The sequence below is a fragment of the Desmodus rotundus genome, chromosome 10 (genome assembly GCF_022682495.2).
Source record: "Desmodus rotundus isolate HL8 chromosome 10, HLdesRot8A.1, whole genome shotgun sequence".
In the NCBI taxonomy this organism is placed as follows: domain Eukaryota; kingdom Metazoa; phylum Chordata; class Mammalia; order Chiroptera; family Phyllostomidae; genus Desmodus; species Desmodus rotundus.
Genome location: NC_071396.1, coordinates 52,749,820 through 52,776,044, shown reverse-complemented (window position 1 = coordinate 52,776,044; position 26,225 = coordinate 52,749,820). Strand labels below are relative to the sequence as shown.

The following is a 26,225-nucleotide window of genomic DNA, read 5'->3' as shown; positions in this document are numbered from 1 at the left end:
AGCAGAATCTAAAAACAGTTGAACTACATCTTGCACATGATTTTACCTGGGTGCATCGTTGAGGCATCAAGAACCAGATTCGGGAAGGTAACAGAAGCCATAATTACCTTTTCATAAATTAGTCCTTCACGCCTATATAAACATACAGTTCTATGTCTATTTTTGGCATGTTTTAAGTGTTGGTTACTGGTATTTACTAGAATCCGAGTCAAGGGATTTTCAGTATCTCCTGTGCTAACCCTTAGGGAGGTCATACATTGGAAAGAGGTGGGAGGGATGGATTCAAAGCTGAGGCCAGCGTGGGGTGGGTTTTTGTTGATCCTCACCTGAGAATCTTGCCACCTTAGGCGACCACTTAAATGATCACTTCTATTGGTCCTGAAACTCCCTTTCATTATTTCTTCCTTTAAATATGAAAAATTTACAACTAAGTGGAGTATATCTCAGTATAAGAATATAGACAGGCCAAACGAAATTTCATCTGTGTTTCTAAGGACTCACAATGGACCACAGCTCAAGTTAGATAGCTTATACTTACCAAGAATGCCAAACTAAAAATCTTGTTTCTTTAGAATGCTGAACAGAATTGATCCCATTAGTAAAGATACTCATTCTTAGCATTTTTTTTAACAAGTCAATCTTCGTAACACCTTTTACTCTCACACAAAGCAATCTAGTTTTCTTAGGGAGAAAAAAAAGGAATGGCTATGTAGAATCCTGTAAACAGTTTGTGTCATTCCAACTGGTAACAAGTAAGGAACATGAGGAACCTCTGTGGCCCTGGGGGAGCCTTGGCTGTCCCTTAGCCCAGGGTCAAAAGCCAGTTTATTTCATAACTCTTCAATATCCCCTTTCCAATAATTTATTTTAAAGACCCACCCTTTTTCTGAGAGGGTTATTCTTAGTAAGAAGCCTACCAAAGGGAGCCAGAGAAGAATGAGGGAGGAAAAATGAGAAGTGTGCAGCATAAACATTGCCACCCTGAATAGTATAGGTGACATATGGTACCGACTTTATGGGTGAGAAAAGGCTTTAATTTTTAAAGCATTCAAAAGAAAAAATCATCCTTATAAATACTTTTAAAGTATATCAAACTGTAGGGCTACATTTGACAAGAGTCTTACGAACTACCAAATATGTAGAAATAGGAATTCCAAGTATTTTGGTTCTGTATATTCCTGAATATACAGAAAATAAAGCACAAGGACCTAAAGAATAAACACCAAGTGAGTCCACAATGTTTGAGTGGGTGTGATTTCGCGCCCTTCTATTTGTCCTGTAAGATGATTTATTCAGATTGTTAGCGATACAGTCATCTGAAACTTGGAACATTTGAGGATACATACTCTTCCAAACTCTATTGTTGATATAATTTAATTCAAAATAAAAAAATCTTCATAGAAACTTTCATGAAGCCCCTGCTTATCTACTGCAAAACAGAACTTTTAAACAAGAGCATATCGTTCTATTACTTACGATAATCAATAAATCAGTTAGAATGCTTACTGCCATGCCAGTCCAGGAGGCGCTGTTTCCCTGCTCGGCTTTCAAACAACCTGCACGCTGCCCGGCTGACAGCCGGGACAGGCCTCCTGTGCTCACCCCGGCCGCGCCTGCAGCGGGAAGGGAACGCAGGCAGCTGCCACACCACGCAGGCGCTGGCTCCTGTGTTCTCTGCCCATTTTGCTGCATTTTTTCCTTTGTATTTTATCTGAGTAAGTGGAAGAAGGAAAAAAGGCAAATGGCTGACATTGTAAGAATCACTGGTCTCCAAATGTAACATAGTTGAGATAAGAACAGAAATCAGGAGGAATGAGGACTCTTTTTGCCTCAGCTGGGTGCGCACAGGACTTAAACCAGTTGGCTGTGGTCAAGTGAGAAAAAAGGCAAATGCAGAGAACGTGTGGAAAATATTGAATATAAATTATCTAAGATTATGTCTAAAAAATGAAGCATAATTAGGAATTCTAGAATGATATAAGATCTCTTCAACTCCTCCCTATTTCAGTCCATTATCTTTTGCAGAACCAATTGTCACATAATTTCTAGGAACGTCCTGAGTATAATATAAAAGAAGGGAACTTCTTGTGCTGAAAAAGAAGGAAAAAATTGCCCAGGACCAATTTATTTTATATTTACTGAATGATTCTGTATGAATCCGTGTGAATGAAGATTAGAAAAAACTTGGTTTAGCAATCAACAGATGCAAACTAAGAAATTAAACACTAATCTACAGCAAAAGTTGCTACACAAGAGACGTTTATTAATGTTCTGTTGTATTTACAGTTTTAACATAGCAAACCAAGGTGAATAACCAGTTGGCAGAAAGCACATCATTCTACGTTTATAACGCATCTGCTAACACATTGTAAAAGCAAGTAGTACATACAGTATGTTAGGGATCATCTCAAAAGTTCCAAGTTAATTCTTTCTTTGCTCCTATTAGCTAATCCTGTCCCTACTCCCAGCCCTCGGCCTAATCATCAGGAGATAAGAGAAAGAATAAAAGGGATAGGGACTCTAATCACACAGAAAGTAACAAGAATTGTATTTCAGTAATTAAGCTGTATTTGCCCCTGTCCTTTCTATTTTATACAGTGACAGCACATTTACAATCGCTTAGGTACACAACAAAGAACAACAGGTACTGCACAATCGAGGATACAGACTATGAAGTTAATGCTGATCGTTTACCAATTAAGAACATGTTCTTGACCATACCTTGAATGTATTTGCACTATGGTTTTGCTTCCAGGTGTTCACAGTACAATTGAATACATTTCTAGATTAATTTTAACAGCAAATATGAATTATGTGCAGAAATGCAGTCATAACGAAGGTTTTAACTTTTGAGAAAACCCCTTTAGAATGGACAGCATTACACATATCTTACACTAAAATACTTAATTTCAAAGTCATTTTGAGATGGAAGATGAATAAAGCAAGAGTGCCCCCTACTGACTATAGGGACAAGGTTCATGCTATTTAAAATGACTACAAACAATAGATAAGGCATTATTAATACATCACAGACTTGATTGCGAGAGCGTTTTCAAACATTAACCACTAATGATTCCATGATTACAGAATTCTGCATTAACTATTAAAATTTTACACCTAGGAACAAATAGAGAGAAATGATCTTTTTCAACAGTACTTTATGTTTTTAGAGCAGGTGATTATTCCTCTGTGTTCTGCATCTTGATTCACTTCCTGCAGGTGTTCTCTTGCTTCTTGAGAGAATTCATAAACGCAGGAAGACCTTTGCCAGAAAACATCTGCCAGAGAAGGATATTAAATATTGAAACTAGTTAGCTTGCTATTTTGGTGGAGAGAAGGATGTGGCCACAAAAGAAGGCAGGATGTTTAGAGACATAAGAAGTACATTTTAACATAGCTTTACGGTTACTATGCAGTGACATCATAGCATTCAATAAACATTAAAATTTCAGTTCCTCAAGTTATCAAGGGCTCTAGAACTAAAACGAACTTGAATGCTTTCTTTAAAACCCATGAAGTTAAGGGTCTTACTCTCCAAACTTCCTAACAAAAGAATGGAACGCAAGTAGCAATTCCTTCATTCAAGCTCAACAGCAACGACTGAACCCTGGAGACAAAGAGATGACAGGATCCAAGGGCCGAAGTCATTTTCCTCATACACCTGAACGCACTGCTTACTCTGCCAGTTCTGCCAGACCTCACGAGAGGAAGGTTTCCAGTAAGGATGCCAATGATGTCATGCTGCTTAGAGCAAGGCCAAGTTAAAAAACGACTTGTAAACTCGTAAGTATCACACATACCTGATCTCTAGTAAAGGGTAGGTGGGGGTGGGGAGGCGGGGAGGAGGAAAAAATATTGGTGGACTGATGTCAAACAGGGGTTTTTGTAATGAGCCTAGACTCAATACAAACCTAAATAACTTCAGTTTTATCAGTTTCCATAAATAATTTTTTTAAAAAACCCTAAACTTATAATTATTAGGCAGAAACACTAGATTTTTCAAAAACAAGTAACACAGTCCAGAGGACTATCTGGCCACTTTCCACAGAAGTTAATACCTTTAACAGATCCCTCAAAGTCAGAGTCACCCAGCAAACATCAAAAATCCACTAGGAGGACCTCGGTGGGTTACTACGGGGACCTTCATCACCGCACAGACTCCAGAAGAAAAAGCCTGCTTATTTATAGAGGCACTCACTGCTCTCCAAGGCCTGGAGGGAGCCTGCTCAGATCACCCCAACTCACAGCTTGTTACCAAACAGTGGTGGGATACAAACTGGAAGACAGACAGGTTTCAGGGGCTGGGGACATCTTTACTAAACAGTAGGTCATGCTTCAGAAACAAAAGGAATCCAACAGCCTACGGATCATTTCATTTCAAGAGGAATACACGATTTCTTCTTGGACACTGTGATTTTTTTAAAAAGCAAAAATTGCACTGGAGACATTTCTGTGACTTGCTACTTTATATCACAGTCCAATAAATCAAACTTTAACCTGAGGTGAATTTTCTCTAAGAGAGGTATTAGGAGGCAGGGAACAGTACAGAAAAGGGGGGAATGAAGCATTTGGAAAAAGTTAAACTGTCTGATGCCCAGCAGGTACAGCTGACCAGGTCACAGCAGAGACCACGGAATTACAAGGGGCCTCGGATCGCATTAATGCTGGGGCTTGCACATCCTCTTTCCTCCTGTTTGAGATGTTGCTGAAGTGACAGGATTTTACAATCTATTATGTTTCATATGCACAAGTGCCTCTGGAACAGAGTTTACATACCAGCCAACTGTGTTACCACCTTACAGCTACTTAATTACCCCTCGATTACCTGGCACCACCAGGGAAAGTGATAATCCATAAAATTTACTTTCCAGTTAACTGGTAAACAAGTATGAACATCTTACAGTTTTTAGCATTTCAGATACAGATGTAGATGGTATGCCTCTTTTTTACAACAGAAGGAACATTTTGCTTTTTCTGCTTCCTCATGGGCACACTTCCCCTTGATGCCAGCTGCCACCTCCAGCAGCTCCTTCTGGCTTTCCTTGCTGTGGGGTAGAAAACCAGATTTCCCTTTTTAACCTGAAAGGGGCTTCAGAAGGGAACCCGGAAGCTGCCCCTGTGATAGTGGCACTTGAGATTTAGTAGTCGGCTTTTGTAACATCTACTTTGGCTCATTAGAAAGAGGCCCCTGGGGTCTTGGCAAGGTGGTGCCTGTGTGTGTGCCTTCTTCTAGGTGGCCTGAATAGAACAGTCGCTATTCTTATAGCTTTTTCCAGGAAAATGCTAGATCTTAGTACAGCATGGGAATTAAGTTATTATTTTGTTTTATTTTAACAGAGTTATTTTAAACATTCCCTATCTGTGTCTTTCTGGCAAAAGGTAAGCCTCCAGCTAGCTTTTAACTAGTGACACTAAAGAAATCAGTCTCAATAAAAGAAAGTAAAGTCTTTATACATAATGGTTTTCTAACACATCTTTAAACTTAAAGTAAATTTCCTCTGAACTACAGAAAGAAAACATTCTACATCTGAATCTGGATGGACAAAAGAAATTCAGTCTCATGGGATATTATGGCTTACCCCCTCTGGGGATACTGAAAATTGGTAAGAAAGTCAACAGAATTCTAAATGCTGCTCTAAATCCCCAAGCCCTTAATTTAGAGTTCTGAGTCCTCTGGGCACGTCAGGAATGATTTCAGATCAACTGGAGTAGCAAAGTCAGGCAGAAAACAAAGAAACCCTACAGTGCCCTCCAACGGACGCTCGGGGACACTGAGCTTCTGAGAACACCTAAGGCAGGAAGGCCCCGACTGCGACTACACAGAGACGGCACAGCTCCGACAGCGTGTTACTACGGACTGCCTAGTTCAAGTCTTAGCCTCGAAGGTGCTTTATTTCACACTTGGGATACTCCCATGACACATTTCAGAGACTTCAGAAAGTCAAAACAAAATCCACCAACTGCTAAAACCCTACACACGGTGCCTAACAACTCAGGCACCCGAAAAGTTCGGGCTCCCCCCCGGGTTATCTGCTCGGTGTCAGAAGCAAGCTGAAGGTGTGCGATCCCTAGTAGGAATGGCAATCTCTCTCTCTAACGTCAGAGTGAAGAGCAAAGACAGAGGTGTGCTCTCAACCCATCTGGAAATTCAAAGCTACCTTTTGACAAGACTTAGAGAAAATATTGTTTAAAAAAAACCTGTCCCCTCAGTACATTCTGCATGAGCGAAAATCCAAATCTGCAGCTGACATCAGTGCCTGAGTCAGAAGGCGAGTGGCAGCAACCCCAAAGAATCAACTTCTGAACCTGCACTGGTGAGAGCTAAACTAAGGCCTGGGAGTGACTGTAACACACAGTCAGACACGGGAAAGATGGCGTGGTGCCTGCACAGAACGACACAGAACCCCTGACGAGCCTCTCAAGGTCAAGACTTCCTAGACGCAAAGAAAGGCCCAGCACAGGCCTCGGAGTACAGGCCTCGGAGCCCAGGCCAGTGGTGTCAACGTCCTTCTGTGTTCAGACTTTGTAACCTAACTCAAATTCAGGACGTGCCACACACCTGTAAACATGCAACAAATTATAACTATTTTTTAAAAAAATCATAAACACACTGGTATTCTTAATAACTAAAATTTCATTTTTAAATAAAGCGCGTATTCCTTTGAAGGAACCAGCTTTAACCAACACAAGGCTAAGTTCTTTGTATACTTTAACCTTTATGAGAAATGCCTGATGAACACACCTTACCCTGCATGTGTCTGAGCTAACCCATCACTAATGCCTTCTGCTACTCGCATAAAAGTACACTTAACTACATAAGTAAAATGCTTAATACAGTATCTGATACATGGGAAAGTTGATGTTTGTTACATTCAAGTTCTCATCATGTTATTCTATTGCTTAAAAAGTTTCAGTACCATCCCACCAGTTAGCAAATTAAATATGGTGAATACTTTCTTTTCTAGAAACATGCATTCTGAGACATAAACAAATCTTCAGAATTGAGAACTCCACCCTTAGCATACGATTAGCTATATAAACTGTGACACCCCAACAGCGAAGAATCCTACTGGCTCCACTGCAAATGGGCTGAGTACCCCAGATATTTGAGAACAGGACGGCTCGTTGTCCAGCCTGACTTTCCAGCCCTGGCCGCAGCACTCCGTTCCGCTACAGTCGCAGTGCTGGCGCTCCAGCAGGCTTCATAATTCCCAGGCGATTTCTGCACTCCACTCTGCTTCAGGTGGCTCTGAAATTCTTCCCCGCCCTGGCTCTTCCCCACTAATATAAACTCTACCTATCACTTAAGGCTTATCTCAACCGTTACACCCTTTACAAAGCCTTGCCTGAGGCCTTCAACTGTCCTGGGCTCCAGGAGTTGCTCAAGACACCTAGGAGCCAGGCCTGGATGGATCCACCACGCTCAACAGTGTTAAGGAAGGAAGAGTGAAGTCCAAGAAGGCCTATCAGATGTTGGTACCAGACAGGCCTCTCTGGGGTACTCTTTCCAAGACCCACCATCTCTCTCTCTTTTTTTTTTTTGCAGCTACTGATGTTAAGATGGAGTCAGCCTCTGGGAAAAACCCCTGTGACCCCTGCACGGCCTGCTCCTCCCGTTCTGGGCAGGGAAAATGCCCCTTCTCCCCTTCCTTTCGTTTGACCCTTCCCACCACCAGAATCGTCACATCAGGGTGTAACCCTGAAACAAGGCACGGGGAACCCTCCCTGACTGAGCTGTAAGAAATGGATGCCTTGGTAGCCCAGGCAAAAGGAGTTCCTAGAGAGCCCATGGTCTCTCCCGGCTCAGGGGTTTGGGGGCCTACATAATTAGACCGAGTGATTGGGCTTGAAAGTCTCCTTCCTGACACCGTCCTCTGGAACTGGTACAACCCCAAGTCCCAGCCCATATCCCAGCTCCCTGATGACGACCCAGACCCTGCCCTGAGGTACCGTGTTCTCCTGTGGCAGCTCTCCTAACTTACCTTTCCCAGAGCTTTGCGCAAGAACACCCCTCACCAAACAGGGCTGCGGCTTCCTGACCCTCTCTATATCCTATCCCCTGCCATAGGAGGTAGCTCTACTCTAAACCTCAACAGAAATCTGCAATGTTTCATATGATTACACTGAGATTAGAATAAAGTTTGTTTTTCTTTAATACCTTTAATAAATAAAGAGAACTCTGGTCCTGGGGAGATTTGAGAAAGTTTCTGGCATCTTCCGAACCTTCGCATAATTGATAAATCCTCTGAGAAACAGGAGAAATCCTAAAAAAGAAAAGTCAAGAATAAAGTTATGATTTTCATATTAAGTTCCCTCCCAAAAAAGTCCCTCCTGATAGCACCATTTCATCGTTTTTCTGCTAAAAACTAGCAAAGCATAAACAAGTTCCTCCCGAGTTTCCAAAGGATTTCTACACTGAATTTTTCATTTCTCAGTGAGAAAAACATAATCTCAAGAGCCAAATAAAAGTCTCTTTTGCACATTCAGAATCTAATTGGTCTAAAAAGGAAATAAAAAAGATGGGGCCATTTACCCTTGAAAGCTGCAGTGGAAAGCATTACCGAAGCCTATCCTCTGAATACCGAAAAAGCCCTCCAAGATAATTACCCCCCCCCCCCCCCCCAAAAAGAGAGAGGTTATAAATTCCTTTCTTAAAGGAATTTCATCCTTTCTTGTCATGGGACTTTTTTTTACTAGCAACAGTACATAATGTTGACCACTAGATGTCAGGATCCCCTTACCTAACAGCAATTATCTTCTCAATCCCAAACTCTTATTTCTTTATTCTCAAAAAATACATAAAAATAGGGCACTTCGCCATTTGTTACCAGGCAGGTAAAAGAGTAAGACTGATTTTGTGTGGTTACACCAGAATCTATACTTTCACAGAAGTTGGCACCGCTGGGAAGAGTCGCTGGAAGGTGATGTGCCCCTTCCATTGGTAGCTCAGACACTCTGGCCCCTCCTCCTCCAGAGATGGTCTCTGAGTCTTACGTACATTTTTAAACACCTTTATGGAGATATAATTTACATACCATAAAACCCGTCCATTTAATGTGTATGATTCACTGACTTTTAGTATAGTTATGGAGTTCTACAGCCAAAACCATAATATAATTTTAGAACCTTTTTTTATCACCCTTAAAAATGTCTATACCCATCAGCAGTCACTCCCCATTTGCCTGCACCCTCCTCCCCTCTCCCCAGCTCTAGGCACCCACTTCTTTTAGATGCATTTTAAAACATACTGAGTGGTGGAAACCTCGCTGGACCCTGACAACACAGATTTTGGGCAGAACCCAGACGCGTTGGCACTGCGCTCAATGAACACTCTCTGGTCAGTGAGAGCAGCAGTGACGCCACAGAGGAGGGGCCAACCCCTCAGGGCTGGGTGGGGGAGGCCTAGCGGACTGGAGAGCACAGAACCCGTACAGAGGAGGAGTAGCTACAACTCAGCTCCTGAAAAAGAGTGGGTACCTGTGGGAATTAGACTATTTTTGCTAGATATTTCAATTTTTTTTAAAAAGGGGGGAAAATCACGTTTTATGTGAAAATTCTTCATTTTTGAATGATGGCAACTAATTTAAACAGCTTCTGAAAATAACTGTTGAACAAACAAACCACAACTATAGGCCAGATGCAATTTATGAGCTGCCAACTTAAGAACTCTGTACAGGCCTGTGTCTTACAGGAAAAACTCCAAAAACCTGGTTCTCCTGCAAGGGAACTTCCCAAAATGACCAAACACTGGGTCCAAGTGCACTAAGTAAACATCCAAAGTCTCACCATTTCTTGCTTATTAGTCAGATAGCAAGAATGATCATTATAAAGTATTATAAATTTATCTCCCATAAAACTTTAGTATAAGAAGGAAATCAACCCTGGTTGGTGTGGCTCAGTGGACTGAGTGCCAACCTGCAAACCAAAAGGTTGCTGGTTCGATTCCTGGACAGGGCACATGCCCGGGTTACAGGCTGGGTCCCCATTTGGGGGTGAACAACAGGCAACTAGTCGGTGTTTCTCTCACACATCAATGTTTCACTCCCTCTCTTTCTCCCTCCCTCTCCTCTCTCTGAAAATAAAGAAATAAAATCTTTTTTTTTTAAAAGGAAACCCATCTATTAAATTTCTTCAAATTATCTATACTATCAACAGCCAACCTGAAAATATGCTTAATGGCTCTTCTTTGGTCCATTCAGGATCTGCCTGGACTTTAGGCTTGGGGGAGGAAGAGAAGTTAGCCTTTCTCTTAAAGATACAGTTTAGAGAATAAGCAAGCCAAGGAACTATTCCTCCAAAGTAACTCTCCTACAGATCACTTTCATTATTGAGCTTCGCAATATCGTGGGGGAGGGGATCACTCTTCCTCTTTCCTTGGAATTCCAATGACTGAGAGTAGAGTAGCTGATGCTCTTGGGGAGGTGAGGGATGGCATGACCAATGACTCGTATTTTCTAAATAAAACCTGGGGTCAGCAGTGCATGGCTATCACCCTGGACAAAGAAGGTGAGTCCTGAACGCACTGAGCCAGGCAGATCCCTCAGCAGCTCTGCCGTCAGGGACCTTAGTCAAGGAGATGGCAAAAAGGCCCAAAACAGGAAATAGGAGAAAGTGCTGTCACAGAAGCAAAGCAAGGCAACTGTATCTTTAAGAGCTACAGATGGCCCTGCTACTGTTTTATAGAAGTGATGGTGGTCTGTTATTACCAAAAATATTTTCTCTAAGAAGAATGAAGAAGCCAACAGTATTTACCTCAATGTTCATTTCTTTGCTTTAAAATATCTTGGAAGAAAAGATTTTAAAATAAGTAAGAATAAAAAATAAAATCTTAAGACAGCCTGAAATGTCTGGCTTACCAAAAAAAAAAAAAAAAAAACAAAAAACCCTTGTACCCATCAAAAGTAATTCTTTTTCTCACTAATAATAAACTAAAGAATTCTGGAACCCAGCAGTCGTTCTTTCAGAAGTTGTGTCCAGCAGGGCCGTATACTGTCTGTTTTCTACTGACAGATCTCTCTCTCTCTCTCTCTCTCTCTCTCTCACACACACACACACACACACACACACAAGTAGTTCTGCTGGTTACAACATGCTTATAAGCAATTTGGGGTTAAGTCTGTGAACCCTTTATGGCAATAATTCACAAGGGGAAAAATCCACAGACTATAGAGTCATCTTATCAGTGTGCCCCACTGATCACATGGGGACCCTGAGAAGTGAACATGAATGGATTACAAAAAACCTACAACTACTAAGAGACATTTTATTAACATGCATGTTATTCTGATGGTGACAATAGCCTGCTCTTTACGAGAAATGTTGTTTAAATTATATTTATTGCTGACTAATATATTACAGTATAGTAAGCAAGACGAGGGCTTACTAAAAGTAATTTTACTTCTAAAATTTAACATAATCTTTTCTTTCCTTTGTCTGTGTTAAAAGCACTTACCTAAAACCAGGAACACCCACCACAGCCAATACTGACCATCAAAATATCCAGGGAAGTAAGTGGAAAACTGAAAAATACAGCAAAACATTTCAGAGCAGCTTAGCAGATACAATCACAATCTCACATTTTAACTTAATGGGCACATAAAACATAAGACTTTATTTTGTACACGAATGCTGTCATTTAGCTCTTAAAAGTAGACTATTTTATATACTACTGGTATGAAATACTTACCACATAAACAAATATATTTACTTTTCTGGAAAAGCAATCTTGAAATGATAGCTTTCAGCCTTTACTGATTTCTTGTTTTGTAAGTGTTCAAATCTTGTTTGGTTTTTAAAATCTTTTCCCACATAATATATTGGTCCTTCTAGAAATATGTTTTAATGATATTTTTACTTTGCTTACCCAGTGCCAAAACCAACTACTTATCCTCCTTTCTAATGAGTCCTGATTCTATTCTACAGAGGAGTAGGAATAGGAGGTTTGACCTTGAAAGCCTCCTAATGCACATCACGATAATCTGATTGCTTTACTGGGGCCTGGCGCACGGGGTTATTCTGGACAAGGGGAACTGAAAGCAGCCGAGAAGGTTCCCTTGCTCTTAAAGAGAAAAGGAAAAGCAGCGACAGTTCCCTTTCTTCTGTGGAGCCCGCTGTGTGTCTGGGCAGTGCTTCCACTTCGGGAAGGAGCAGCCATGCCGACTTGCTCAACGGAAATGCCAGCTGTCCCTGATGACGGCGACAAAGCACAGACGTAACTAACCTCCTCTTTTCTAAGCCATTCTGAACTAAGTGTTCTGTGACCCGCAAGACAAAACCATCCTGACACAAACTGATTCATTAAATTTAGTTTAAAATTGAGTCATTTTAGTTAAAAATTTAGTAAAAAAAAAAAATCAATAACTTACTTTACCTCTGTTTTCTATTAGAGGTTTTGGTGTTCAAAAATGTAACACAGTTTGAGCATTAAAGTACTCAAACTGTGTATTTTATATCTTGATAATATAACGAGATTTAGAGAAAGAATGGAAAGCCTATCTTTTTTCAATTTGAAGAACCTCTTTAGGGCTTGGGTCCCTAACCTGAGGTCCTCATTTTAGGTGAGTATACGTATTGGCTTTCTGGAGAAAAAACCCGAACTTTTACCAGACTCTCAAAGGAACCTGGAGTCCTAAAAAATGTTAGTTAGCAATTTCTTTAGAATAAGTAAGTTTGATAAACTCCAGTGGTCAGTCAACACCCATTAATTAGTTAATAATGACAATTTATGATGAATACATTGATTTTATCTACAAAGTTGTCAATAGAAATTAACTGATTTGAAATCAGAGGGCACTTAAGAGACTAGATCTTCTATAATTTTAAATTACTTCATATAATTCTAACTGCTAACTTCCAAACAAATCACTGAACATATCTCTAATTTACTTTATAGATAGGACCCCCTAGTGGAGTAGCACTTGTTAAACAGTTTTGACTCCCCAAACGTTTCAGCATAACCAGTGATGCTACTGATAGCCCTCCTGGAAGGGAGCAAGGAAGACAGCAAGGAAGAGAGGGAGGAAGCAGGGAGGAAACGGAGGGGGGGGTGGAGATACACTAAAACCAAAGTAATGAAAGGAAAGCCAGTTTTTGACAGATACCAAAAACACCAAGACACCTGTATTTTTTATAATAAAACCTTCCTCTTATTATAAAAACAACTAATTTCAGAACAAACACATGTTATAAACATTAAAAACAGAGAAAGTACATGGTGAAAAACCTACAGGATAGATGTCCCTGGACCACCAAAATTCACTAGATTTGACTACAAAACTTGTATGCATGAACCAGTGCAAACTGATTTAGGTTCAACTTCATGAAACCAGAACAAAGACAAACCAGAAATCATTTTAAATGTTGACATAATACACAGAGAGCAAATGAAACAATCAAATATTCCAAGTTATTCCACTTAAGGTTTCTCTACAGAGCCTCTCTTTCCGGCATACAACTTACCCTGACAATCAGGATCCACTTGATTAGAGAGAGGCCGAACCCTGAAATGGCCCCATACCTTCCTGCAGCTGAGGTGGTCAGGCAAAAAGACAGGAAAAACCCAATCCAGTTGAAGAGGAATGCCACTGTAAACGCAGGGAGGAAAAAAAGATGTCAGACATGCCTCGTTACCCGCAGAGCAAGAGTGCCCACTGACTCGCGCCTGTTTGGGTGGCTTTCCCAAGGATGAAAGATGGCCCAGCCCAGCCTCCACAACCCTCACCCCGCACATCCCCAAAGCAAGCAAGAAAACATCCCCTCTGCATATCAGGCGATACACTAGTATGTCTCTGGCTGTTCATTTTCAAAATTGCTCTAACATTCTCCAAACCAGTATACTTATGGCTTTACTGTATGTGTTATACTTCAGTAAATAAATGCTTTAAACATTAAATTATTGCTCCCAAATAATCTGATTCAAGTTATTCATCCTCCTGCTTCTATAAATTTCGACAGCTTACATAACGTCACGTCTAACAGCGTGGCATTTCCTTCATATCTTTTTAATACAACAAATACAAGCAATAAAATTGCTCACTTTTAAGCAAGGCACATGGAATGATAAATGCAAGTAACACCAAGGGGGTAAAATCACGCTGACTTTGATCTGTTAGAAAACAGAAGCTTACAAAACAAAATTCATCAAAGGCACTTAATTTCTATTCACCAGGTCAGGTACAAATAGGAGCAGAGCTAAGCAGCCCTGGCAGACCTGAAAGATGAGGCTTAGCGCACACAAAAATGCTGCCTCCCATAACTGCTTTAATTATTTAGTTATTTTAATATGTTCCCTAGATATTCACAGAAGTATAAGACTAAGAGAAAGGATATTAGACGTGTACTAAGCTCTGACATTTCAGTAAAAGGCACCAAGTCATTATAATGTATTAAAGTATTAGTTCAACTAGTTATTTTAATTCATTTAAAATAGATCCACCCATAATCCAAAGCAGTGTGCTCAGTGGGAAGAGGCTCTGTGACGCGCATGTACTTACTGAAGAAAGTTAACATGAAAATCCCATCGTTTCCTATCCTCAGCTGGTCAGCATCATCAAAATCATCCCGACCCACAAAATCCTCATCCTACACGAAAAGAAAAAAAATAAGGTAAATGCACAATGACTTCTTTCCAGGTAAAAGAAAGACACCTTTTAGAAAAACAAAAAAGGACAAGACTAGTAAGTACCAAGGAGAAAATTTACTGCTTTGACTCAATTCAAAACTATGAGCATTAAGGCTCAGTATGTTTTTAAATTTTCATTTTGCACCTGAAACTTATCCAATGTTATAAACCTATGTTACCTCAATAAAAAATTTTTTTCAAAGAGACCTAAATTTTTTAAATTAATTTTTTCCATTTATTGCCTAAAAGGAAGATATAATTAGAGGAAAAAAACAAATGTTTCTTCTCTCTCCAGTTTTCTAAATAAAATATGTTTTTCATTTTTATAACCCAAGTTCTTTTAATAATACACTTCAAAAATTATAAAAATTCACAAAGTTCCTTTTTTATATACACACCTAAAAAAAGTAAGAAAATTTACTGACACATTTGGCTTAAATTCTAGAATGTGAGTTAACCCAGGCCCTTTGTAGGGCCCCGGACATCAGCCACCCAGGGCCTGTCACAGAGCTACAGCCGAGTAGCTCCAGGGGTTACGAGGCTGACCGAGGGAAAGGAGAGCGTGGTCGTGCGGGAAGGGTCTCCGCCACCCTAACGTGAAAACGTGACACTGCAGGTCTAGAAGGAACTCAGTCTTGACTAACCTTGACACTAACATCCCACAGCGTACCTTTTCAACCCAGGAAGGGACGCGTTGAGATATTAAAAAATAAATGAACATACACATAAAAGTGGTAGACTTGTACACAGTCCAATGAGGGTTCCTTAAATTAAACAAACAAAAAACTTTAAGGGCAGTCAGAACTTGCCCTACACAGAAAAGGGGCTTGGAAATCCATAACGGGCTGTTCGCAGGGCTTCCCCTGGGGGGTGGGAACTAGGAAAAGGGAAGGGTCGATGGCAGCTTCCATTTTTAACTTAGCACATTTTTTCTACTGTCCAATATTTTTATAAGAATGTGTTTCCTATTTTTTTAAATACTAATACTGAGAATTCTGGCTTCATATCAGCAGGATATATAAGGCTTTGCCAAAATTCTGGTTTTTGCATGGAAGTAATTTCCAATACAAACAGCCCCCCAACTTACGGTTTGACTTTCGATTGTCCAGCTATACGATGGTGTGAAAGTGATGTGGGTTAATAGAAGCTGGGTAAGTGTATTAAATATATTTTCAACATACAGGATTTTCAACCAACAGGTTTATCGGGATGTAACCCCACCAAAAGTTGAGAACCATGTGTAATATTGCAAATGCCTCCCACCAACTGTTGCCAGGTTATTATTTCTAGAACACCACACCTGTCTTACCACACCCCTGCTCAAAAACTTTGAAGCCCTGGCCGGTGTGGCTCAGTTGGTTGGAGCGCGATCCTGTAACCAAAAGGTTACAGGCTCAATTCCCAGTCTGGGCATGTGCAATCCTCCGTCCAAGTGTAGACGGGAAGCAATCAATCCATGTTTCTCTCTCACATTGATGTTTTTCTCTCTCTCCCTTCCTCTCTCTCTAAAAGCAACAAAAGAATGTCCTTGGGTGAGGATAAAAAAATGAAAAACTTTGAAGGCTTCTATGTGACCTACACATAATCTAAATGCCTCAGCCTAGCACTCAGGAGATCCTGCAACCTACAGATCTGCTCACAAACTCTTTGCTCCAGCAAAACCAATCACTACATCCACAGAACCTGCCCTGCACCTGGCTGAATTTACACCTGCTTTCTGGGCTTTTCCCTCTGGACCGCTCTTGTTCGCCCTCTTCCCCACCATCACACAAGGAGAAGTCCCAGCTCTTGCTGCTCACCGCCCCGTGCTGCTGCTCAGATACGGGTTTCTGTGGACCTTTTCCCCAGCTGGATTTTCAGCTCTTGTTTGGCAGGAACGTTGCCTTACACAAAGCTTTCTACATGCCCACTGCAAAATACACAGCACGCACTGTATGAAAGAGTGCTCTGTTTAGGTTTGCTGAATAACAGAACCCTTTAAAGATGTTTCTAAATACAGGAGTGGGCAAAAGTTGGTTTACAGTTGTGAGTACACAAAACAGTTTATTGTTGTATTATTCTTTATTAATTATTTACTGTATAATAACTGTAAGCCTACGTCTGCCCACCTCTGTATGTACGGTTGTGAAATGAAAGTATTCTGAAGAGTTCTGTGATTAGTCAAGCTAATCTCCGGGTCGACTTCCATAGGTCAGTTGCCATGTATTCCAACAGGTCTACAGAGCACCTGTAAGGACTTTGGAGTCTAGAATATCTGGATTTGGCTCTTATCTATGTTACTTATTAGCTACATGACTTTGGGCAAACCGCTTACTCTCTCTGGAACTCAGTTTCTGCATCTGTAAAATGAGGATAATATAATCTCTATCCTGTAAGGTCACTGTGAGTGCTGGAAATAACACACAAAATACTATATAAAAGCACCAAGCATAGAACCAATCATATTTTTTGTTTCCAGTACATGGTAGTTACATTAAGACTGTTTTGTCCTCAGACAGTAAGCTCCACCAGGGTTCTTAGTTTCTCTCTGGAGAACCTACGGGAATTGAATGCACATCACCATGCAGAATCAGCCTAGACTAAGACTTACAAACTACTATTTCTGACAAGCGCAGGTTTTAGGAGCTCCGCCCCTAAAGGTGTGGTCTGTAAACAGTTCGCTACCCTGCGGCCTGAACTTCTAGAGCCTGCGGCATCACACTGCCCAGACTGAGCTTCGGTTCTCTGTTATCGTTCACACTAGTTTCCTGCCAGAACTCAGGTCTGGAGCCCTGATCGCCCCACATTTCTGGGGACACTATCCTGCTCACTGTTCTCCCAAGATCTGGCCCAAGGCCCTACCTGTATCAGCTTCAGCCTGCATGAATATTTAAACCACACCTACATCATTTACAGGTCTGACATCGAGAACCAAGAGTGCTAGCTTGCACCTCCGTGCACCTGCACCCCATGAATCAACACCAGGCCGATGGGATCTGACTTCACTGTGCCCCCACAGATGGCACAATCTGGACTGCTAGTGGCACAAGGGTCATCTCAGATGATTGTTAGGACCTTTTTATGAGTTAAATTCCATGAAGTTGCACTTATTTATGATCTCCATAGATCTCGCTAACAGCTCTCTGCCCAACACTAAAGGTTTAAGTGTGCAGGATCAAGGCAAAGTCAGTGTGTTTCCCACATCAGCTCCTGCTCCGAGGCACTCCGCCACGCCAGGGGACTTGAGAAAGTGCTGGTAGCAGAAAAGAGACAGAAAAAACGAGCTGGCTTGACTAGTGATTTTTCTGTTCGTTTGTACCTTTTACCCCATCATTTTCAGGAAGAGGTTAAGAATTTATTATCCCAAAAGAATTGTGCTTGTTTTTAAAAATTAGATGTACTTTTACTAATCAATGCAATCATAAGTAATAAATCAAACTGGATAATGAAAATAACTTGATTCCCATGGACTTACTCTTCCAGGAACCAAAGGGATAGTAGCTTCAGCCTTGGTTCTCTCGGCTTCATCATAGGTGGGCAGTGTTGTAGCCACATTGTAAGACGGGGGCTTTGGAAACCCAGACTCATCTTTGTAGTCAAAGTACACTGAGGAGTAAAAAGGAAGTCACAATTATCTGATGCTTAGCTACACAGAGGACACAAAGGACTCCCCCAAACTCTGGCCAACGAAAACCAGGCACTGTAACAGCACATAGAAAACTGAATCAAAAGATGTGTACTAATAGGACAGTAGGAATGGTTTCTAAATTTTTCTGTTTTTCAATTATTTAAATTCCAAACTCTTTGCTCTCCTAAGTGCTTTGAACACTTTTTTCCAATGATTCACAAAGGCATTTAATGATAATAGTGGTATAAGAAAAACAAATCTGCACCCATTATAAATGGCTTCCTCCCATTTATAAACATGAAAATCAACTGAGAAGTTAAAACTCACTTCTCATGGGTTTGTTCTGGTACTTTGATTATTTCACATTATTTTGTCCATGTAGTGTTTTTTATGGCATGGCTAAGGTAACTTACTCAGTTACAGAACCATTATTTATCTGCATTAAATCTTTAGTTTCCTCTTCTTAATGCTGTATCTTCATTCTCATTGAATTCTATTATAAAAGATTCGATACTTATTACTAAAGAAAATCTATTTACAAATGGATTAAATTTCTATACAATTTTTGAAAAAACAAGAATTTTGGAAAAAATTCCTATAGTTCATCAAGATTAACATTTTTCTTTTTTTCCTCTTTGGTTAATTGTAATTAACTTCCAATTTCACTATAATTTGATAATTTCTGAAATTACCAATCAATATAATTTACCTCATTAACAGAAAAAAGAAAAAATTCTATTCTCTTCACATGGGCAGAAAAGGCATTTGATAAAATTCAGTATCTACTAATAAAAAAACACTTAGCAAAGTAGGAATTAAAAAAACACTTCCTGAATCTGATCACAAGTCTTCGAAAAACCTAGGGTAAATGTCATAATTAATGGTAATTTTTTTAAAGCCTTCCACCCCAAGAGCAGAGAATCAGACAAAATGCCCACTATCAAACTTTAATCAAGCATCATCCCAAAGGTCTCGTAGACGCAAAAAGGCAAGAAAAGGAAATACAAGAATTGGAAAGGAAGAAATAGCTGTCCTTAATCATGGACGATGTGATAATATACATAGAAAGCCCACGAGTATCTGCAAACAAGTTATCGGAATATAAGAATTTAGCAACGTCTCTAAATACACAGTTAGCAATCAACTGTATTCCCATATAGCAGCAACAAATAGAAAATAAAATTATACATGTACCATTTATAATAGCGTCAAAATATACTGAATATCTAGGAATAAATCTAACAAAAAATATGCAAGATCTCTATGTTGAAACTTACAAAATATTATTGAGAGAAATTAAAGGGGATCTTGATAAATGGAGAGATATGTCATATTTACAGACTGGAAAATGCAACACTATAAAGATGTTAATTCTCTTCACAGTGATCCACAGAGCCAGTGGAATCCCAACTGACAAACTGACTCTAAAATGTACACAGCCAAGAACCAAAGCAATCTTAAAGAACAAAAAGGTTCAAGGATCTGTATTCAATATCAAGGTTACAGAGCTCCACAAATTAAGACAGTAGGGCACAAGCACAACGATTACAAGAAAAATAGACCAAAGAACAGGACACTGAGTCCACAAGCAGATCCCCACATATAGGGTCACCTACTTTATTACAAAGAGCTCCACCGTGATAGTGGAGCTGTGGCACACTGGAGAAAGAATGTTTTTTTCAAGAAATGATGCTGGACCAATTGGATATCCATTTGGAAAAACAAGTTAATCTTAACTACTACCTCACACCATACAGAAAAAAACAACTCCAGATGGAATGCAGATCTAAATGGAAAAAATAAAATATCAAAGCTTTTAGAAGAAAATATAGGAAAAGGTGTTATTGAAACTAAAGCTGCCACCTAATCCAATTTAAGGAACTTGGCTTTTTCCATGTCAAAATACCATTTAACACACACACACACACGCATGCATACACACACATGAATGTATATATTATAAAATATTCCATTTATAACTTCCTATAAAATGTTTTAGTTTAATCGAATCATACTAAAGTCACATCACAAAGAAAAATGTGCAAGTTGAATTAGCCCCATGTCATAGTAATTTTTAATATATGAATAAAACTGGTATTTACTACCTTCAAAGTTGAGGAAAACAAGAACATTTTTATTTCCCTATTTCAAAAGACTTTTTACAAATGGAATCCAGCCCTTACTGGTGTGGCTCAGTGGGTTGGGCATCGTCCCACAAACTGAAAGGTCACCTGTTCGATTTCTGGTCAGGGCACATGCCTGGGTTGCAGGCCAGGTCCCCAGCTTGGGGTGGGCGAGAGGCAACCAGCGACTTTTTCTCTCGAACATCCATGTTTCCTCCCTCCCTTCCCCTCTTTCTAAAGATAAATAAATAAAGTATTTAAAAAAATGCAATCCATCCTTATAGATCTCATAAAATTTTAAGTTACCACAAAAAGTTTAATGACAGTCTTTTCAAGTTTATTTAGTATATTCAGAACAAAAAAATCCAGTATTTGTTAGACTGTTCAAATTCATACATCACAAGTTAACATACGGAAAGTGAATATACAAAACGATGACTGTGACCCCCCCAACTTGTATTTCTGTTTTTCTCGTAAATGGACAATAAGTACATGCAGTAAACATTTATCTAAAAAAAAAGCCATGTTAATTTAATAAAGGGGAGAAGGCCATTTAAGCCATTTTAGAGATTTCCTTTTAAAAAAGTAAAAATGGAAAACTCTCGTTCATAAATAATAAAAAAAAAAATTAACGGTCTTGAGTAACTTACGATCTCGAAAAAACCAATTTCCCTGACCTGGAACTAAAAGAGCTCACAGAGACCCAGGAAGTTAAGGGCTTTTGTTTGTTTTTTAAGGCCTCTGTAGAGTCAGATAAAATGCCACAAAACCCAAAGACTTTATTCAAGAGAGGGTTCTTCAGGCCTTATTCTACACTTTACCTTTCCTTCATACCCAATCTTAATGAGTTTTGGTATTTGCTGTTCAGGCCCACAGCAAGATGAATGAAAACAAGAGAAAGGGGGAAAGGACCGCACGGTGACAGCAAAATGAGACATGATCTCTTGAGACAAAAAGTTCTATAAATCTCAGTGAATCAAGCATCACTATAGTACAGAACAGAACAGAACAACCTCCAGAGACTGTTTGTTTCTGTTGTAATCCCTAAATCATAGAGAAAATTTCAAACCAAGGACAGCAGACGTCAGTGAGTAAGGGAAAGAAGTGGTTGGGAAAGAATTCTATCTGCAATGGTTATAACTTTTCACATAGAGTAGAAACTAAGATATTCAGGAAAAATTACCTATCAATATAAAGGACATTTATCATTAATAAAACAGAAACCCGATTTCTTATTAATCAGTTGAAATGTCTACTAATGCACTTAACGGAAGACCAGTGCTGATGGTCTAGGCAGAGACGAGTGCATGGGAAACAGCACTGCAATTCTTCCCCAAGTCTTGCTGTCGTCGTCCTAACTTCACTCCATGAGACGCCTTAGAATTCTTCCAAAGCTGTAAGGTAGCACTGTCAGTTTCAGATACTTACAAATAAAAGTAACTTCACTAATACAAGAAGCCAGAGTTCAGAATTTGAAGCCAGAGTACAGGTGAGAAATTGTCTAAGTTCCTCCCAATTGTAACGGCAGCCTCAGGGCCACAGAGACTACTAATAGATTATTTTTAATCCTTACTTGAAGACGTGTTGGTTTGAGAGGGAGAGAAGGGGTGGGAGGAAGGGGGAGAGAAAGAGAGAGAGAGAAACAGTGATGTGAGAGAAACATCGACTGGTTGCCCACCCACACATGCCCTGACTGGGGATGGAACCCACTACCTAGGTATGTGCCCTGACCAGGGATCGAACCCATAGCATTCTGATGTACGGGATGACACTCCAATCAGCTGAGCCTCCTGGCCAGGGCAAGACAGCCAATAGATTTAACCTCACATCACATGACAACAGCTGCTTGAAGGGCTGTTTGAAAAGCATTCTGAGGCTATCTGGTATGAACGCTGTCTTCAATCCACCAATTCACCTATCCACCCTGGGAGGAGGTTGAGTTCAGTTGTGGCCCCAAGGGCCACGTACTTGCCACTCTGCCTCAGTTGGTTTCGAGAATATGGAAGAAGTTTCATTAAAACTGGTCAACTTTCAGCAATTAAAGCAGAACTAGTTATCAGGAAGCTCTAGTTACCAAAAGTCCTCAGCTACTGAGATTTTTTCTTCTTCCCCATCCCTCTACACATATATGTGAAAATTAAAAAGATAATCTGGCATAATATAGAAGACAAAAGGAAAATTAAGGAGGATTTAAACCATGAGGAACATTTAAATTATGAGAAACAGAATGAAAAAGTTAGGAGACTTCTAGTTTGTTTTTTTAAAAGAATTTACTAGCATAAAAAATGTAACATACTATGTTCTACACCACAGGTGCGAAAATCACAAAGAGCAAAAAGAGCTAATGAGGAAACTACAAAAAGAACAAAAACCAGGTGATCACCTGGTTCCCGAATTTCTCCTTCTTTTATGTGGAGTCTGGTGGAATGAAAGTGAGTCCATAAAAAAGCTACACTGAAATGGGGTTTGACCTGTTTTTCTAAACAGTAAAATGAGTTTTTTCACCTCAGGCCATAAACTAAATATAATGTCAAAGACTGCTGAAGGGAAGCTGGAGCAAAGGTAGATACCCATAAACACACACTAGACCGAAGCCTGCGGCTAAGAGCGCTCCCAGAGCTAAGTGCGTTCCAAGGCACCTCGCAGGTACCTACCTGCGCTCTCCGCAGAGATGCTGCTGTACGGAGGAGGAGCATCCCCTGCAGCCTGTTCCGGCTCTCCAGGCTCTTCCTCATTCTGCAACTAAACAAAAATGTCACGTTTTAATGCAAGATCAAAGCCATTTAAAACAGAATAACCTGAAAACTGAAAAAACCTTTCTGGAAAGGTAGTTCGCAATGTCTTTCAAAAGCCTTAGAAAGCGCAGATCCTTTACAAAGTATTCTACTCCCAGGAATTTATCCTAAGGAAACGATCAGACAGAGGCACGAAGGCAGAGATATACAGGGTGGGGCAAAAGTAGGTTTCCGTTCTGAGTGCGCGGAACACAGACTTTGTTCTTGCATTATTATTTATTAATTATTGTATTGCTTTCCATACAAACAACTGTAAACCTACTTTATTCCACTCTGCGAATGCCAAGTAGCAAAAATTAGAGACAACCTAAATTTCAATCATGGGAAATGTTAAAAACATTACAGATCATCTCACAAAAGCCTACTAAGCAGACTAAAAGTGAAAATGAAGAAAATTTGATGACTTGAACAGATGGATATTCACGCTACACTGTTACAAGAAAAAAAGCTAAATTTATCAAACAGTCTGCATCACGCAATTTGGTTTGGAAAGACCAAATATATGCAATGGAAAGAAGATCTAGAATGATAAGACATCGACAGTTTACATGGCTTATCTGCAGGTGATGTGATCACAGGGGCTTTTAAAAAATTTTTATGTACTCAGTTTTTGTGATGAACATTTATCACTTGTATAAATTTTAAGTTACAAAAATAATCTGATAATAATATGCTAAGACAAAAGACAAATCACAGCAAACTAAGGTTCACCGTTATATTCAGTTTGCACACAGAAATTAGATCTTAAATTGAGACATATATGAAAATACGAAATTCTACCTAATTCTACGTATAACCTCTGTCAATACACCTCAGCAACTTTCTCACCAGTCCAATCCACAGCTTCAGGAAGTCACTGTGACGCACGCTGGAAGTGTGTCTGCCTGCCATTGCCCATCTGGCCGGTCTACCGAATCGTCTTCACAGAACAAAACCATCTGGTTGAATTTTTCCAGTGTGACAACAGACTACAGCTCATTTAAAAGATAAACTGGTTGAGAGTGGGAATCACTCTGTAAAGTAACAGAGTGCTCTCTGGGGGTCTGGGTCCTGGCTGTGTATCATCATAATCCATACAGTCAACTGCGCCGCTGACACAACACACCATCTGCTACAAAGAACTCCGTCTTGAATTCAGGGAGAGAAACAGAGAGCCTGACCTCTCATAACATGAAGCAGAGCTCCGTAATTCGTTACATTTTAACCAACAACCTCGGTCTCCAATCCCTGTGTTGTTCAAAATTGAAAGCCAATGAAACTTTTCTGATTAATGCTGCAAAGCATTCAATTTCAAATGAATTCCTGTGCCAAATTTCCATAAACATCTACCATCTGATCACATTTTTAAAACCCTTGTAATCTAATGTTAGACTTAAAGCATTCCCAAAATTACTATAACCTAAGGTGAATTTTCCTTTTAAAGGAAGACATTTTCCTTTTAAAGGAAGCAAAAGGGCTATAGTAAAGCCAGTGTTCCTAGGACACTAAATCAGTCAATTATTTAAATAAGAGCTCCCAAGGCCATGGGAGTGAACATAAGAGTTCACCTGGAATATTTTTCACATTATCTGCAGCTCTGGAGAGGCTATTATTCTCGGCCTACTCCCACCTAACCGTTCTTGGGCCCTGGGAATGTCGCCGAAAGAAGGGCCTGCTGCAAAACAGAGGCAAAATGGTGCCTTAATATACTGTGGCTAGTGATGTTTTTTAAACCTGGCTTTGATATCTTTGACCTGCTTTATATTTCCTGAGCTCGGGCAAATAATCATGTTGCCTCTGCATAATTTAGGTTTTGGAAAGGAAGCATGACGATTCTAAGAAATACAGAGGCCCAAAGAATAACGAGGTCTGATACGCTGGTATCTACAGATAGGCTGCCTGTTTCCTAGCAACCTGGAAATGAGAAATTTGATCATCCCACACCAGGGTAAGAGATAACAGAGCAAAGAAATTCCACCGACTCAGAAACCCCCATTTTCTCTTTGGTGAGCAAAAAAGAAACATTTACAGGTGACATTTTTTGCTCCATAAAAATTTACCCCTTCAGAATCATGTACTAATATCATTTCCAACTAAAATGAAAACAGCAAAAAACACCCACTCTGACTACATACTGGGAAGGCGCCAGGCCTCCACTGTACAGGTTTGTTTTTATAATGCTGCTAAGTTTAGGCTCCATCAAGAAAGGTGTTTGAAATACAACAATGTAAGAGGGAACGAGGCCATCTCCTTCAAGAAGCATTTAGTGACCACCGTCTGCTAAACAACTGAATCCCCAAGGATACATCTTTTTACACTTTGGGGGCACCCAAGGCCATGATTTTGACTGCCAGCCAAACAAGTCAGGTATACTAATGGGGGGGGGGGCACATGTGCACTAGGACTGGGGGAGAGGGTACTTGGTTCCAAAATACCAAGTATTTTTAAGGGTCCCTTCTCTAGGCACACTCCTCCCTGCAACAGCCCCAGGGTTCTCCCCCGGGGCTCTCTCAGGAAAGAGGTGGCATTGTCACTTTGGAGCTGGGGTTGGAAAGACGCCTAGTCTCCTCCATCAACTGGGTCAGTGGGAGCCTGAGTCCAACCCACCTGTCTCAGAGCCCTGGCTGCAAGGGACGACGTGAGAGGCAGGACTGACAGTGGTGGCCCTCCTGCTCGCTCCCTGTTCTGCGCTGTTAGCTGGGGGATCCTGATAGCGTGTAACTGATACGTAAGAAACACCTGTTGGCAGCTGGGTTCTTTCCTCATGTTTTGGGTTTTTTTTTTAACAATTCTGATTCATTTTACTTATCTCTGAATAAGTAAAACTGGCTTTTTTCCAAAAAGAATTATACAATTACCTATGTATGCTATGTAAAGTACTACATTTCGTACAGAACTGCCTATAGTTACCTGTATCTCCGCTGCTGAGATAGGAGTAATCCAGCGATCTGAAAATTCAGACGGGGCTTCCCTCCATCACACCCCAGCCTGAGCCTCACTCCCACTTTCCTGAGCAAATCCCATCACAGCTCCCCAGAAGAACCCTAGGACTCGTCCACGGTCCCACTTTAGATTTATCACCATCTGCTGTCGTCCCTCTT

General features: G+C 40.3%; 1 protein-coding gene across 2 annotated transcripts in view; it reads right to left on the bottom strand.

Moving 5' to 3' along the window:
- The window catches only part of NDFIP1 (Nedd4 family interacting protein 1), a 48,153-nt gene that overhangs the window by 10,955 nt on the left and 10,973 nt on the right, over positions 1 to 26,225 (bottom strand). The window contains exons 2-8 of one of the 2 annotated variants that reach the window (XM_053912895.2): positions 23,005 to 23,092; positions 18,075 to 18,205; positions 14,493 to 14,580; positions 13,459 to 13,583; positions 11,453 to 11,519; positions 8,159 to 8,264; positions 2,243 to 3,278 (exon numbers count right to left, since the gene is read on the bottom strand). In XM_053912895.2, coding sequence (XP_053768870.1) covers positions 8,161 to 8,264; positions 11,453 to 11,519; positions 13,459 to 13,583; positions 14,493 to 14,580; positions 18,075 to 18,205; positions 23,005 to 23,092 — 603 coding nt within the window. In that variant the 3' untranslated portion in view covers positions 2,243 to 3,278; positions 8,159 to 8,160. Of the gene's footprint in view, positions 1 to 2,242; positions 3,279 to 8,158; positions 8,265 to 11,452; positions 11,520 to 13,458; positions 13,584 to 14,492; positions 14,581 to 18,074; positions 18,206 to 23,004; positions 23,093 to 26,225 lie in introns of those variants that run through there. The other variant, XM_053912893.2, reaches the window with a different exon arrangement.